Below are 16,950 nucleotides of genomic sequence, written 5' to 3'. Positions count from 1 at the left end.
GTCACAGTTGTGAAGTTGCGTGCAGAAAGCTATATACACGACAACATTGTCGAACATTCGACAAACTGGGAGGCACATGGAGCGCGGAGCGTAGGGCTTTTTTGTTGGTTTCGTTTATGGGGCTTAATGTCCTAAAGCGATTGAGGCTATGAAAGACGTCGTACTTAAGGGATCCGGAAATTTCGACCACCTGGGGTTCTTTAACGTGCACTGACATCGCACAGTACAGGAGCCCCTGGAATATTAGCCTAAATTGAAATTTTGACCGCCACAACCTGGATCGAACACGCGCCTTTCGGGTCAGCAGGAGAGCACCATAACCACCGAGCTACCGCGGCGGCTGTAGAGCTTTTTAGTAGCCCATCGTGAAATACTGCCTGTGCCAATGTCGGATGCAGATAATGAAGTGACAGAGTGAAAAGGAGCGCTAGTTCTCGCCGGGAATTCTCGTTCACTGCGTGACGTCTCATTATGCGCCGTTTTATGTTAGATGCACATGCGTGAGAAAAGAAGAAATGAAAAGATTTTCATTTTCTTACTTCAGCAGCACTTGCAGTGCATGATCACATGTTTGAATTCTCGCAATTTGATGGGCATAAACATTTGGTACAGACCACCGCATGGTTCTTCAGTTCGGAAACAAGAGCCGCCATTGAGATGCTGTCAGCAGTAACATCCACCATCATGTGACCGCATTTTCATGTATACTCCTTGTCAGGGACTTTCATACAGCAGCTCTTTCGAGCAGTGCATTTTAAGAATACATTTAGCGCTGTTGAAAACGAATAGTGTGAATCGCGGATATTCTCATATATCACGGTCGTTGTGCAGCAATCACAGGGAATGAAAAAAAAAACTGTGGCTGAATTTGTAAGAGAAGTACTTCTCCGTCCAGTGAATTTCTTCCTTAGTTTAGAGTTTAGAATTTTTATTTAGTGAAGGATGACGTCGATTGTTCACTGCCCGCGCTCCAGCGCAAGTCTTCTTTTACATCAAACTGAACAGAGCGTACAGAGCTAGGTGGCTACGTTTAGGGATACAGGGTACTCATTCATTGACCGATCGTCGAAAACAGTCGGCTTCAGCTATAGCGTTTACGTGCTCTCTCAAGCTGTTAGAAATATAGGCAATATTTGATCTGCAGTGCAGCACGGGCGAAAAGCGAATGCAGGAGGGATAGCAATATGTGCCTGCAACGTATGGCCCGTTAACAGGGTGGTCGATTACGGCACAAGTTGTGAGATTGAAATAGGGGTAAATACGTTCTCCATGCTTAACCACGGCTCAGAGTCCCAACCGCCGACCCCACCCCGTGATTTCGCGCTCTACTTAGCGTACGCCGACCATCCGGGCCGTGCTCTGAGGAACAAAGGAACTACACTGGCTGACACAAAATGGAATTTATTGCTACAGCAACAATCAAACAATCAAAATCAGTTTCATTCAAACGGTTAGTAAAAATAATACATGCGAATCATCTGGGCCCTTAGCCTTCTCGGCTATACTTGGGCCCATGCAGGAAGTGCAAAAAAATATTATAGCGAGACAACGTAGTATTATACAGCAGTTATGCGACAGTTATATACAAATAAGAGCGAAACACTCAACAATTATACAATAGTTAGTAGGACGAAAACAAAAATAAAAGAATGAATGCATCCAAGAGAAACACTGATTTATAGTCGAGTCGAATATTGCTGCCTCCCAAAAAACTTCTTTATTTCGGCGATTGACAATTGACCCATTTTTAAGTTAGCTGGCAGTTGGTTCCAAATTTTAGCACTGGCATAGGCAATAGTTCTTTTACCGTGCACATTATTCACAACTGGAAGGTTAAAACGACAATTGAAAAAATTTCTAGTTGGACGAGATGGACATACGAAAACAGATGATGACACTGGGATGTTATGGTTTAGTATATGTATAACCATACAAGCTAGTTTGAAATTCCGGATAGCAAAGAAAGATGTAATGCCTACGTCACGAAAGAGCGGAGCGGACCTATCTGTGCGTTTTCTATGTGCTATTATGCGATGGGCTCTTTTTGTAAAATTGCTATTTGATTTAAGTAATTGTTAAACGTAAGTCCCCAGGATACTATACAGTAAGTCATATTGTTGGCGTTGAATCAATAACTCCAGCTAGCAACAAAATAAGCTAAGGAATCTAGATCGACTCAGCAGCAAAATTACGAGCGGAGGATCGCCCACGCAAGGGCAGGGGAGAAGCTCCGATACCGGCCCGGACGGGCCCGCGAAAGATTAGCTCTTGCGATGCCTCGCTTAGTGGCAGTTAGCGTAGGCCGCGCCGAAACGTTCGCACGCGACCAGTTCCCGAGGCCAAAGAAAACAAGAGCCCTCCCTCAGTTAAGGTTAAGTGAAATGAATTAAGTCAATGGAATTACCGTTTTCTGCAGCGGGATTAATGGTGGTCACTCAGGCCGCTGTAAGACCGCGTGGGGGAGCATAGAAAAGGTATACGAGAACACACTCAAGCCTGCTACATTGAGGTGGTTCTGCATGCCTGAACAAGCTTTGACTATCGTTAGAGCGCCTTGAATACACATAGCCGGCTATAGTTCAAGAAGTGTAACATGTTTTTAAGAAAAAAAAAAGAGATGAAGCCATGCCGTTCAGCTTTGGTTTTCGATGGAAGTGGGAATAGATCATCATCATCATCATCAGGCTGACTACGCCCACTGAAGGGCAAATGCCTTTTCCATGCCTCTGCAATTAGCCCTGTCCTTCGCCAGCCGCGGCCACCATATTCTCGCAAACTTCTTAATCTCATCCGGCCACCTAATTTTCTGCCGCCCCCTGCTAGGCTTGCCTTCTCTTGGAATCCACTCCGTTACCCTTAAGGACCAGCGGTTTCTTGCCTTCGCATGACATGCCCTACCCAAGCCCATTTCTTCCTCTTGATTATGACTGGGATGTAATTAACCCGCGTTTGTTCCCTCACCCACTCTGCCCGCTTCCGGTCTTTCAACGTTACACCTACCATATTCCTTTCCATAGCTTGCTGCGTTGTCATTAACTTAAAGAGCAACTCCGGCGATTTTTCAGCCATTTTAAGTTAATGGCTGTTTTGTGTTCCTAAGAATCTCGTGTAATGTGTACTATACTAGGTTTTCAAAAGCAAGCCTAAAATAATTTTTAAACAGCAAAAAAACGAAAAACTCGAAACCGAAACAGCGAAACCGAAACAGGGGAGGTGCCTTCGTGGGGTATTGACTGTGACATCACTAGCGTGTTCGCCGCGCTGCGAAGTTCGGAGACGCGCCGTCGACGTGACTGAACCGCGGAGAACAGCTTCTCCGAGACCAGCGAGTCTTTAGAAGACGGCTCATTTGACGATTTCGGACTGGACGCGTCGCCTTCCAGGTATGATCCACCGCCGCGCTAGATAGTCGAGTCACACCACAGGCCACGTCACCTGCAGCATGGAGACGGTCTGAACTCGGAGAAGTAAGTATTTGAGTCATTTCTCGTACATGCATTTGTGACACAGTCGTCAGAACAAACGTTAATGGGATGCACCCGCTGATAGCTGTTCATGTGGCGAGTGCCGGCCGACCCAGCCTGATGAAAGAATCTGCTGCCGGAACGTTGCCGCGGTGCACGACGTCCTTGCAGGGGAATGCATCACTAACAGTCCTGTCTTTGCGAAGCTTTGTCTCGACGGCGAGCTTTTGGAAGTGAATTCACGCCAGCTACAGTTCTACAATCCAACATACTTTGATCACGCTCACTGTGGTACGCTTCCTTTTGACGGCCGCATTCGTTCAGCTGGCCGCTGCGATGGGCGGTTGTACTCGAGTAACGTTGGCACAGAATTTGCCTTCACGCGCCGGTTAAACGAAGCCTTAGGGAGTCCAAAGCTCCCTCTGAGGTACACGCTGTCTTCATAGCAATCTAGCTCGAAATGTTCCGAGCACAAGCGAAAATGATTCCTCGGGGACCAGTTGACACGGCGGACAGCTCTCACCCAATTGTCGCGAAGGTTCTTATCGCTAGGAAACCTATGGTAGATCACGCCCGTTGTCACAGATGAATAATTTGTGCAGCCCACAGCACATCAGAAGTTGCCGTGACCCATCATTCAGGTGTACACATCACATCAGGCACGTTGAGATGGCGCGAGATTGCACAGGTTGTCGAAATAATTCCGGAGACCTGCACTACAGCGCCTCTTTCTTCCTTTCTTTTTTCAATCCTCCCTTACGTCGCGGTTCGGGTGTCCGTTACTGCGTCATTTACTTTCCTCAAAATCAATTTTCCATTTCCCCCTGCACTGCCAACGCCAGCGCGCGCCCGACTAGCTTGACATACCGACACGCTAGTGACGTCACAGTACAGAGTGGCCTGTAGAAGTTGCTCGATCAATAGGTGCCGCTCGTGTCGAGGAGCGCTTGTCTTCAAAATACGCTTGCGAAAAAACTACGCCGCTTTCAGGTGCGAAATTTTACATGAGAATACAGACTTTAAATTTCATTTCGATCCATGAACATCGAAAAATCGCCGGAGTTGCCCTTTAAGCAGAACTCTTTTCTTTACCCTCCGCGTTTCTGCCCCACAGGTAAGTACCGGTAGATACAGCTATAGTATACTCTTCCCTTCACGAATATTTTTCAAATGCCATTCATGATCTGAGAGAACCTGCCATATGCGCTCCACTTCATTCTTATTCTCCTAGTTATTTCCCTCTCATGATCCGGATCAGCGGTCACTACATGCCCTAAGTACAGGTATTCCATTAATACTTCCAGCACCTTGCTAGTAATTGTGAACTGCTGTTCCCTTACGAGACTCTTGAACATTACTTTGCTTTTCTTCACATTAATTTTTAGGCCCACTGTTCTGCTCTGCCTGTATAACTTATTCACCATGCTTTTCAGTTGATCTCCTAAGTGACTTAGCAAGGCAATGTGATCAGCGAACCGCAGATTACTTAGGTATTGTCTATTGACTATGTAACTACATATGTATATCAATATTAAAATGTGGGTTCAACTTTAGCGTTGGTTGTGTTTACTTATTTTATATCATTAATTTCAAAGATCACAAATGCTGACGGCTGTTACTCGGAATTATAGTGAAATCAAACCGGCTTGCCCAATCTTGTGTCGTTTTAAATTCGTACTATCAACAAAAAAAAAAGAGTTGAAGGAAAAGGAAGAGGAAAGAGCCGTACAAAAAGCATGGGTGTTGAATTACAACGGCCTTAATTGAGACGTTGCAAAGATTTTTATACTGCTCAAAATAATCTAAGCACATTAAAAAAGGACTGGGATAACAAATCATCATACTTATACTCCAGAAATGATGCATTCGTAGAGAATGATTTACTAGCGATTAAAAAATCGGAACTAATCATTTAAGAAGTGTGATTCTTCAAAGGTCCTTGTCCTTGGGCTGATCTTCTTCATGGAATAACGAAAAAAGTAGCCTAAGTGTTATATTAGTCACACATATCTCCACTCGGCAGATTTCTCGTATATCTAAGCAGCCTGGTAGATGATGTAAAAGCGATAAAATATCGAGTCATTCTTCCCTAAATATAACTTGCTTCTTTACCTAAGAAAAGTCTATCACCTTGTCTGCTTCAGTAACTGCCTTAGTCAATTAGGAAAAGAACTACGTTGCTAGGCCAGTGCTACGACCTCGTCGAAAGTACCTGTTCATCCGTTAAAATTTGGTGGTGGTCGCAGGTTCCGAATATTAAAATTATGGCATGAAATGTGAGGCTGCCATTCCCTTAATGAGTGCAACTGAAAGCAACAGAAAACTCTTCGGACTATCAATTTATAGTCATCGCTGTTTATTGATTTCATGTTGGCATTTTTATTCCCGACTGACGCTTGATATTATTAGGCGGTGGTTGAAATACTGCAATGTCGTCTTTAATTGGAGCTGCTTTGTAATTTTTTCAGTGCAATAGTACCTATTGTCTCTTACCTGCCATAGTAGGTTTAGAAAGATTCGTTAATTTTCTCCACTTTAAGGCAGGAGACTTGCATGATCTATGTGCAGTAATGTCTTATGTTTGTCGGGTGAACCTTCAAGCGTCTCAGCTAGCTACATAAACAGCCAATTCAATCGCACATCTGGTGATAAATTTATAGGGCACTTTGTTTGATGTAATATGGTTTTTGAGGCACTCTAAAGGAATTATTGAAAACTATGAATACCGGCTAGGCACACATTACATCGATCAAGAAAGCCCTGTAAGTACAGTTGTAGAAAAAATGAAAGGGTAAGTTTACTTATTGGATTCATAGATTAAGTTAGTGGAACACTCAGTGTGTAGCACCTCACATATTTAAAATTGCCCTCAATATGGTCAAAAACAAGCAAAGTAAAAATGAATCTTCGTGAACGCTGCGGTGCTCTATTTTGGCTGGTGTGCGCCCTGAAACAGTTTTGGTCGTTTGATTTCTGGAACACTTGTGCAGGGCATATTCAAGATGTGCGTGGTATTCCGCTTCTGCTTCCACAAGTACTTCCCACAGAAATCTTCGACTGCCAGTGTAAGTTATCAAGGTCATGGGAATCGCCTGAAGACCACCGCTTACAAATATCTTCATATATAATTTTGGTTTTAAGATAACGGCTCATTTCAGCGAATAACGCAAGAGAGGTTTGCTCACGGTAAACCTGGATAATTAGGGTTATGCTTATCAGACTTTGTTACCTTATTTATGTCTCGGTAGGCTTTAACTATCATGATGCTCGTTATAAGCTACTTCTCGTAACATTCAAGTTTATATATGTGTGTTGAATACACTCACATGTGCCCAAATGATACCGGCTCGATTTTCATGCCTTCTGTACCTTCTTTCCTGGTAAGCTCGCTTTTGGAAGAGTAACGATTTTCATATATTTAATTGCTATATTCGTTTTTTTCAACCGGTTGCATGTTATTTTTCTCTGGTAATTGTGTGTATTATACACCTTCATAAGCAATGCACCTGCAGGTTTCCGTAACAGATGAAGAGAAAATACATGAGAAATTCTTTCTTCGCCTTGGGCGATGCTGCTGAGAACGGTCTGGCACGCATCCTACTGATGGCCGTGGTGCTGCTTGTGCAGTCTTCCTTTCTCCGCAGAATATTTTATTCCTTTCCTACCCATTATTTATTTAAGTAGGTGAGCTCGAAAGAGCTCTGGCAATGCTGATGTATTTTTATTTTGAATGAAGTGTGCCTGTTGAGGGAGCACAAGGGCACTAATTAACCAGTGCTCGCTTCTGTTGCCGCCGGCTAGCAGAGGGAATGACAATGGTTACCATGCTGTTGCTTAACGGTGTCAGTAACAATATTTTGCTTGTGGCATTTCTGCAACCGCTGAAGATGCAACGTCTGTCAGAGGCGGTTTGAATGACAGTGGCGAGAGAGGCTGAATGAAGCCAATCCACAGCAACCTGCAGTTGACAGCAGTTAGAATACTGCGGACGAGACTTGAGGGTGAATACGGGGAATTCAAGGAAACACGACTGAAGAACTTCACTATGGAACCTCTTTTCTCGTTTCTTCTTTCACTCCTCCCATTATCAGTTCTCTTACGGCACGGTTCAGGTGACCACCGATATATGTGAGACTATTACTTCGTCAATTCCTTTCCTCAAAACTAATTTAAAGGTGGTGCTGACCGTAAAAACTGCGTGAGATAGTAATTAGCATACAAATATGTGTGCTGATGAAGGCCATTTTCCAGCTAAAAATCCGCTAAAGATAAATGCCTTCCGAAAAGAAGCGTTTTTCAACTTTACTACTTATTTCAGTAGCACAGCCGAGGGTGTTTATTCCCGCACGAGATATCCACACACACACACACACACACACACACACACACACACACACACACACACACACACACACACACACACACACACACACACACACACACACACACACACACACACACACACGCACGCACGCACGCACGCACGCACGCACGCACGCACGCACGCACGCACGCACACACACACACACACACACACACACACACACACGCACGCACGCACGCACGCACGCACGTACATCAAAAGTGATTTCTTGGCAGCTGATCAACAAAGGCAGTCACCAGAAATTGAAATATAACAGGATTCAATATATATATATATATATATATATATATATATATATATATATATATATAGCACAATAAGGTAAACGTACTTGGTTGCTAGTTTAAAATAAGATGCGAAATTGAGAAACGCTTCGTTTATTGGGAGTCGACGTTTCGGACAGAGCCTGTCCTTTTTCAAGACTGAGGTTACATGGTTCTTGCTTCTCTTCTTAAAGAGTCTCCATCTGTACACGTGTTCGACACCTGAGCCAAAACAAGCCGACACTGCAGAAGGAAGAACGGCTCAGGGAAGAGAAAAAAAGAAAAAATTAACAAAAAATACACAAACGGGGCAGGGGGTGGGGAGGGTAAATGTCGTCGCCCGCCACCCACGTATGCGGTCGCGGGGAGAAAAGAAAAAAGGAAAAAAGGGGAGGGGAAAAAAAGGAAGAGCGGGAGGGGAATAGTGACAGAGAACTGAGTCCTAACACAGCGGACAGCTAGCAAAGTGTATAGAGACAAACAGTGGCCGACGCACAGCATAGATTTGAGGTGCACTCAAATGTTGTCCACTTAAACGAGTAAACAAGATACAATGGAGCAAAAGGGCGGGGAAAAAAAAAAAGAAAGAAAGACTTCCGCCATGTGCAGCTTCTTTGGCAGGATGAGTCAAGGCGGGCAGAGTGGAATTTAACGAGACACACGTGGAGTGTACCTGCACACACCCACACAGGCAACAAAAAAAAGGAAAAGAAAAGGCCGGAAACGGAGGCGACTTTGGGGAAGAATCGTCGCGTGGGGCCACTATGAATGGCGGGGTGCTTAAGTTCTTTGACGGCGCCGCTCTCGTCAAGATGGTCGAACGGGGGAAGGTAAGAACGCTGTGGGCGATGAGGCCATCGGTGTAAGCGTATGGGAGAAAGCTTGCGAGGCCTGTCAGGCCGGAAATCCAAGGTCAGTACTGGATTTGAGGGGGCGTATTGAAGACAAAGCGCCCAGGTTCTCATTAATGCCTTGGGCAATTGTTCCAAACTTATAAATAAAGTACGACTCGCGTTGCTCCCGCTCCCGGGTGTTGTTGAACCCACCCTGTAAGACTGTTAATTTAAGTGCTTCAAATGGGTGTTTTTTGTCATTAATGTGTTTTGACAAGGGGAGGTTAGGTAGAGATAGGGCATGAGCGCGGTGGTTATTAAAGCGAAATCGTAGAGGGTTAACCGTCTGCCCAATGTACTGCATACTGCACACACCACATTCTAGGAGGTAGATAACGTTGGAGGAGTCACAATTAAAGTCGCCATTGATTTTCCATTTAAAGCCTGAGGCTGTGCTTATCGCACAGCTGGTTGTTTGCATATGTTTGCAGACGTGGCATCTACTTTTGGCGCAGGGTCGGCAACCCAACCCAAGGTGGTTATGTGTTTTTGAGTGTACGAGAATGTTTTGAATGTTTTTCGGTCGTCTGTAGACTACGTGAGGGGGAGTAGTGAAAATTTTGGCGAGGCGCTCGCTTTGTTCGAGAATGTTGAAATGTTTTTCAAGGATTTTGTTTACGTTGGGGGGATTACCCGTGTAGGTGAGTACCAAGTTTGCCCGGTGATCTGTTTCTTCGCTGCGTCGACGTCCATCTAGTATTTCATCTCGGTTGAGTTTAGATGCCCTTTCAATTGCATCGTCGACAATGGCGGGGGGATATCTTTGCTTGGTGAGGACCTCTCGCATGCGATTGGAATTTCTCTCGAAGTCTTGATCTTGTGAACAGATTCTTTTAAATCGGTGTGCCTGAGAGTATGGAATACTTGTTTTGGAGTGGCGAGGGTGACAACTTTGAAAGTGTAAGTATTGTTGACGGTCCGTCGGTTTTCTATATACGCTGGTGTTGAGTGAGCCTTCCGTTACCGAAATCTCGACATCTAGGAAGTTAATTGAGGTGTGGGAGTACGCGTGAGTGAATGATATGTTGGGGTGGACAAGGTTGAATTGTTCAATAAAATGTAGGAGTTCTTGCTCTGTGTCAGTCCAAATTAGAAAAATGTCATCCAAATAGCGTTTGTATAGGATGGGCTTGATGAGAGAATCTTGCAAGAATTTAGATTCAATACTATGCATGAAGATGTTGGCGTAGGCGGGGGCCATCCTTGTACCCATGGCTGTGCCATTAATTTGTAAGTAGTGTTGATTGTTGAATTCAAAGTTGTTGTATTCGAGTACGATTTTCGCAAGTATTTCTAGAACACGTGTGGCAGGAGACTCCTCTTTTCTATCTTGTCTGTACGCTTCGGTCAGAGATCTGATGCCATCGGAATGAGGGATATTAGTGTAGAGTGAGATTACATCTAATGTTACCAGAAAGGCACCTTCCGGAAGTTTAAGGCCCTCTATTTCGCGAAGGAAATGGTTTGTGTCTCGTATGTAGGATGGGTGTGTTGTTGGAATATGCCTGATTAGTGTGTCAATGTAACTGGAAATTGGTTCTGTAATCGTGCCAATGCCAGATACTATAGGGCGGCCAGGATTATCCTTTTTGTGGATTTTCGGTAGTAAGTAAAATCGACCTGGCGACGGGTGTGGTGCGAGGAGGGCTTTAGATAACCTTAGGGGTATGTCCCCTTTTTGCGCAAGCTGATCCAGAGTCTCTGCTATATATTGTTGGTATTGTGGAGTTGGGTCTTTTTCAAGAAGCTGGTAGAAGCAAGTGTTAGAGAGTTGTCTCAAGCCTTCCTCAATGTATGCTTCACTATCCATTACTACTATACCGCCTCCTTTATCTGCTGGCTTTATGGTTATATCTGTCCGTCTGCTGAGAGCCTTCAATGCATCCCGTTCTTTTTTGGACAGGTTCGGTCTCCCTGGAGTGTGGCTTTTGTAAGCGTGAATTATGTCGTTCTGGACCGCATTAATATACATATCCAAGTGTTTGTCTCTTCCCATGGTAGGAGTCCAGTGTTGGTTTGTAACGCACAATTCTCTGCTGTCTGCACTAAGTTGGGGCCTGTCACAAAAGTGACAGGCACAACGCGTTCGTCAACACTGACAATCAGGCCGCGTGAGTACGCCGACTCTCTCTTTCTCACCCTACCGACAGCCCCCCTCAAATAATTCCAAATTTTTAAAGTTGAGAAAAATCGTGGATAAACGAATAAGGCACGAACTCCATATCCATAGCCTAAAGATCTATATGCAATCCAAAATCGCACCAAAAGGTTTACAAATTTCACTAACACCATCAATGGGTAACCTGTGTGATGAGGAAAAGGATAATTGGAATCGTGTACTAGAATCTGCCTCTTTGGATTTGCTTGGAGTTACGATTGGCCATTTTGAGAGGGTCTTGGGGGCTCTGAAAAAAGAAGAGAGTCGTGCTCGTCAACACATTCCCCTAACCGCGCCTGAGGCCACCGAACTTACGCTCTTTGAGGAAAAGAGAACCCGCGAGGTACGCGAGATAAAACGCAAAAAATTCATTAGGGACGGGATTCCACACCTCGCGTGGACAAACCCAGCTGAACGCGAAGAATCCGAAACGGAGGTAGCTACTAATAATCACCCCATTGTTACGGCAAGCCCCAACAACAAATTCCACGCAACGACACAAACGACATTAATACCGACAACACAAGCAGAACGCTCTGGAACGGGAGCAGCCACTAATGATAAACCCGTTGCTACAAGCTCTGGGTCCGGTTTCCAGGATAGCATTATTAATCTATCATCCAGCGCCCTAACAATTGACGAGAAATCAGTTCTTTCTCGAGGTCTTACGTTCTGTCCCACCACAAGTAAATACAATGAATTCTCAGTTTTAAAAGATTTGGACAATTTTGCACGAATGTTGCGACTGAAAGAATACTTTTGTGACAGGCCCCAACTTAGTGCAGACAGCAGAGAATTGTGCGTTACAAACCAACACTGGACTCCTACCATGGGAAGAGACAAACACTTGGATATGTATATTAATGCGGTCCAGAACGACATAATTCACGCTTACAAAAGCCACACTCCAGGGAGACCGAACCTGTCCAAAAAAGAACGGGATGCATTGAAGGCTCTCAGCAGACGGACAGATATAACCATAAAGCCAGCAGATAAAGGAGGCGGTATAGTAGTAATGGATAGTGAAGCATACATTGAGGAAGGCTTGAGACAACTCTCTAACACTTGCTTCTACCAGCTTCTTGAAAAAGACCCAACTCCACAATACCAACAATATATAGCAGAGACTCTGGATCAGCTTGCGCAAAAAGGGGACATAACCCTAAGGTTATCTAAAGCCCTCCTCGCACCACACCCGTCGCCAGGTCGATTTTACTTACTACCGAAAATCTACAAAAAGGATAATCCTGGCCGCCCTATAGTATCTGGCATTGGCACGATTACAGAACCAATTTCCAGTTACATTGACACACTAATCAGGCATATTCCAACAACACACCCATCCTACATACGAGACACAAACCATTTCCTTCGCGAAATAGAGGGCCTTAAACTTCCGGAAGGTGCCTTTCTGGTAACATTAGATGTAATCTCACTCTACACTAATATCCCTCATTCCGATGGCATCAGATCTCTGACCGAAGCGTACAGACAAGATAGAAAAGAGGAGTCTCCTGCCACACGTGTTCTAGAAATACTTGCGAAAATCGTACTCGAATACAACAACTTTGAATTCAACAATCAACACTACTTACAAATTAATGGCACAGCCATGGGTAAAAGGATGGCCCCCGCCTACGCCAACATCTTCATGCATAGTATTGAATCTAAATTCTTGCAAGATTCTCTCATCAAGCCCATCCTATACAAACGCTATTTGGATGACATTTTTCTAATTTGGACTGACACAGAGCAAGAACTCCTACATTTTATTGAACAATTCAACCTTGTCCACCCCAACATATCATTCACTCACGCGTACTCCCACACCTCAATTAACTTCCTAGATGTCGAGATTTCGGTAACGGAAGGCTCACTCAACACCAGCGTATATAGAAAACCGACGGACCGTCAACAATACTTACACTTTCAAAGTTGTCACCCTCGCCACTCCAAAACAAGTATTCCATACTCTCAGGCACACCGATTTAAAAGAATCTGTTCACAAGATCAAGACTTCGAGAGAAATTCCAATCGCATGCGAGAGGTCCTCACCAAGCAAAGATATCCCCCCGCCATTGTCGACGATGCAATTGAAAGGGCATCTAAACTCAACCGAGATGAAATACTAGATGGACGTCGACGCAGCGAAGAAACAGATCACCGGGCAAACTTGGTACTCACCTACACAGGTAATCCCCCCAACGTAAACAAAATCCTTGAAAAACATTTCAACATTCTCGAACAAAGCGAGCGCCTCGCAAAAATTTTCACTACTCCCCCTCACGTAGTCTACAGACGACCGAAAAACATTCAAAACATTCTCGTACACTCAAAAACACATAACCAACTTGGGTTGGGTTGACGACCCTGCGCCAAAAGTAGATGCCACGTCTGCAAACATATGCAAACAACCAGCTGTGCGATAAGCACAGCCTCAGGCTTTAAATGGAAAATCAATGGCGACTTTAATTGTGACTCCTCCAACGTTATCTACCTCCTAGAATGTGGTGTGTGCAGTATGCAGTACATTGGGCAGACGGTTAACCCTCTACGATTTCGCTTTAATAACCACCGCGCTCATGCCCTATCTCTACCTAACCTCCCCTTGTCAAAACACATTAATGACAAAAAACACCCATTTGAAGCACTTAAATTAACAGTCTTACAGGGTGGGTTCAACAACACCCGGGAGCGGGAGCAACGCGAGTCGTACTTTATAAGTTTGGAACAATTGCCCAAGGCATTAATGAGAACCTGGGCGCTTTGTCTTCAATACGCCCCCTCAAATCCAGTACTGGCCTTGGATTTCCGGCCTGACAGGCCTCGCAAGCTTTCTCCCATACGCTTACACCGATGGCCTCATCGCCCACAGCGTTCTTACCTTCCCCCGTTCGACCATCTTGACGAGAGCGGCGCCGTCAAAGAACTTAAGCACCCCCGCCATTCATAGTGGCCCCACGCGACGATTCTTCCCCAAAGTCGCCTCCGTTTCCGGCCTTTTCTTTTCCTTTTTTTTTGTTGCCTGTGTGGGTGTGTGCAGGTACACTCCACGTGTGTCTCGTTAAATTCCACTCTGCCCGCCTTGACTCATCCTGCCAAAGAAGCTGCACATGGCGGAAGTCTTTCTTTCTTTTTTTTTTTTCCCCGCCCTTTTGCTCCATTGTATCTTGTTTACTCGTTTAAGTGGACAACATTTGAGTGCACCTCAAATTTATGCTGTGCGTCGGCCACTGTTTGTCTCTATACACTTTGCTAGCTGTCCGCTGTGTTAGGACTCCGTTCTCTGTCACTATTCCCCTCCCGCTCTTCCTTTTTTTCCCTCCCCTTTTTCCTTTTTTCTTTTCTCCCCGCGACCGCATACGTGGGTGGCGGGCGACGACATTTACCCTCCCCACCCCCTGCCCCGTTTGTGTATTTTTTGTTAATTTTTTCTTTTTTTCTCTTCCCTGAGCCGTTCTTCCTTCTGCAGTGTCGGCTTGTTTTGGCTCAGGTGTCGAACACGTGTACAGATGGAGACTCTTTAAGAAGAGAAGCAAGAACCATGTAACCTCAGTCTTGAAAAAGGACAGGCTCTGTCCGAAACGTCGACTCCCAATAAACGAAGCGTTTCTCAATTTCGCATCTTATATATATATATATATATATATATATATATATATATATTGTAGGAGGGGGTTGTGGCTGAGCAGAACCTAGGTCACTTTGCAACGTTCAGCAAAGGTGCAAGCCAAGCGTTCGGGCTGCGAGCGAGCGTCACACCTCAGGATCGTCGTCTTCTTTCACTACCACAGTTCACCACAGTGAGCGAGCGCGGCTGCTACACTACAATTACCCACCGGCGAAAAAGGAGGCATCCTGCCGACTTAGGGCGCACAGATGGTAGGCGGATCGTAGTACGGCTTGAGACGGTCAACGTGCACTGTTTCACGGCCACGACGGCGCGCATCTTGGGGCGGCGAAAGCGGTTCAATAATGTAGTTGACTGGAGAGGTCTGGCAGATGACACGGTACGGGCCGTGGTACTTTGAAATGAGTTTTGTGGAGATACCGGGACTGGTTGATGGAACCCAAAGCCACACGAGTGAGTCTGGGGTATAGGACGGAAGCGCACTGGTAGGGGCGCGAAGGTGCTTCTGGCGATTTTGATCTTGCGTTGTAAAAGAGCGGGCAAGCTGGCGGCATTCTTCAGCATAGGTAGCTGCTTGAGAAAGGGTAAGAGACTCGAAGACATCAGGGCTATACGGAAGCACGGTATCCATGGTACAGGAAGGCTCGCGGCCGTAAAGAAGAAAGAACGGAGAGAAGCCAGTTGTGCTCTGTGTGGCAGTGCTGTACGCATATGTCACAAATGGGAGAATGCGGTCCCAGTTTGAGTGGTCCGAGGCAACATACTTGGCGATCATGTCGGTCAATGTGCGATTGAAACGTTCAGTAATGCCGTTCGTTTGTGGGTGGTAGGCCGTAGTAGAGCGGTGAACAATGCGGCATTGGCGAAGTAGGGCTTCGACGGTGTCTGAGAGGAAGACACGGCCGCGGTCACTCAGAAGCTCCTTGGGAGAACCATGGCGTAGAACGAGATGGTGCAGGATGAAAGACGCAACGTCGGGCGCAGACGCGGAGGGCAGGGATGACGTTTCGACGTAGCGGGTAAGGTGATCGACTGCCACTATGACCCAGCGGTGTCCAGCCGCAGTCATGGGAAGGGGCCCGTAGAGATCGATGCCAACGCGGTCGAATGGGCGCATGGGGCAAGGCAAGGGCTGCATCGGAGCAATGGAACGGCGAGAAGGGGTTTTGTGGCGTTGGCATTCCGGGCAGGAGCGAACGTACTGTCGGATGAAACGGTACATTCCCCGCCAGTAGAAGCGGAGTCGAAGGCGCGTGTAGGTCTTCACCACACCGGCATGAGCACACTGGGGGTCGGCGTGAAAAGAGGCGCATATGTCGGAACGCAGGTGCCGAGGAATGACAAGGAGCCACTTGCGCCCGTCGGGAAGGTAGTTGCGGCGGTAAAGGAGGCCCTCCCGTATTGCGAAGTGGCGGGCTTGACGACGGAGAGTGCGGGTCGCAGGTCGCTGAGATGGTGTAGACAGGAGAGCGAGGAGGGAAGCGATCCAGGGGTCCCGTTGTTGTTCAAATGGCATGTCGGCAATATCAAGGGAGGAGGCATCAGTGGTGGCGAAAGATGTGGAGACTAAGTCACAAGGTAGAGGGGACCGCGATAGTGCGTCGGCATCAGAATGCTTACGGCCAGAGCGATAGATTACTTCAATGTCGTATTCTCGTAAGCGCAACGCCCAACGAGCAAGACGGCCTGAGGGGTGTTTGAGGGACGACAGCCAGCAGAGGGCATGGTGGTCGGTAATGACAGAGAACGGGCGACCGTACAGGTAAGGTCGGAACTTTCCGATAGCCCAAATTATTGCCAAGCACTCCTTTTCTGTCACGGAATAATTGCGCTCGGCTTTTGTCAAAGTGCGGCTGGCATACGCAACAACATGGTCGGCGCAGCCGGGCTTCCGCTGAGCCAGCACGGCGCCGAGGCCAACGCCGCTGGCGTCAGTGTGAATTTCAGTGTGCAGGATGGGGTCGAAATGGCGGAGGATCGGCGGGGACACAAGCAGGCGCCGAAGCGTTGTGAACGCCGCGTCACAGTCTGGTGTCCAAGACGAGAGGCTGGTGTCACCGGCAAGCAGATCAGTCAGGGGAAAACAGGATGGAAGCAAAATTGCGCACGAAGCGGCGAAAATAAGAGCACAGCCCGATGAAGCTACGCAGCTCTTTC

The 16,950-nt window shown here is 46.3% G+C and overlaps 1 protein-coding gene across 1 annotated transcript in view; it reads left to right on the top strand.

The window, feature by feature from the left end:
• Positions 1-16,950, top strand: part of LOC149344833 (uncharacterized) — a 42,933-nt gene that overhangs the window by 12,202 nt on the left and 13,781 nt on the right. Inside the window, exon 3 of the mRNA XM_089546394.1 lies at positions 6,455-6,529. Within this exon, the coding sequence (XP_089402520.1) occupies positions 6,455-6,529 (75 nt within the window). The remainder of the gene's footprint in view (positions 1-6,454; positions 6,530-16,950) is intronic.

This window comes from Amblyomma mixtum, chromosome 5, assembly GCF_055824585.1.
Source record: "Amblyomma mixtum isolate Tamu chromosome 5, ASM5582458v1, whole genome shotgun sequence".
Lineage (NCBI taxonomy): Eukaryota > Metazoa > Arthropoda > Arachnida > Ixodida > Ixodidae > Amblyomma > Amblyomma mixtum.
Note: the sequence above shows the minus strand (reverse complement) of the source record. Positions and strands in the feature narration are given on the sequence as shown.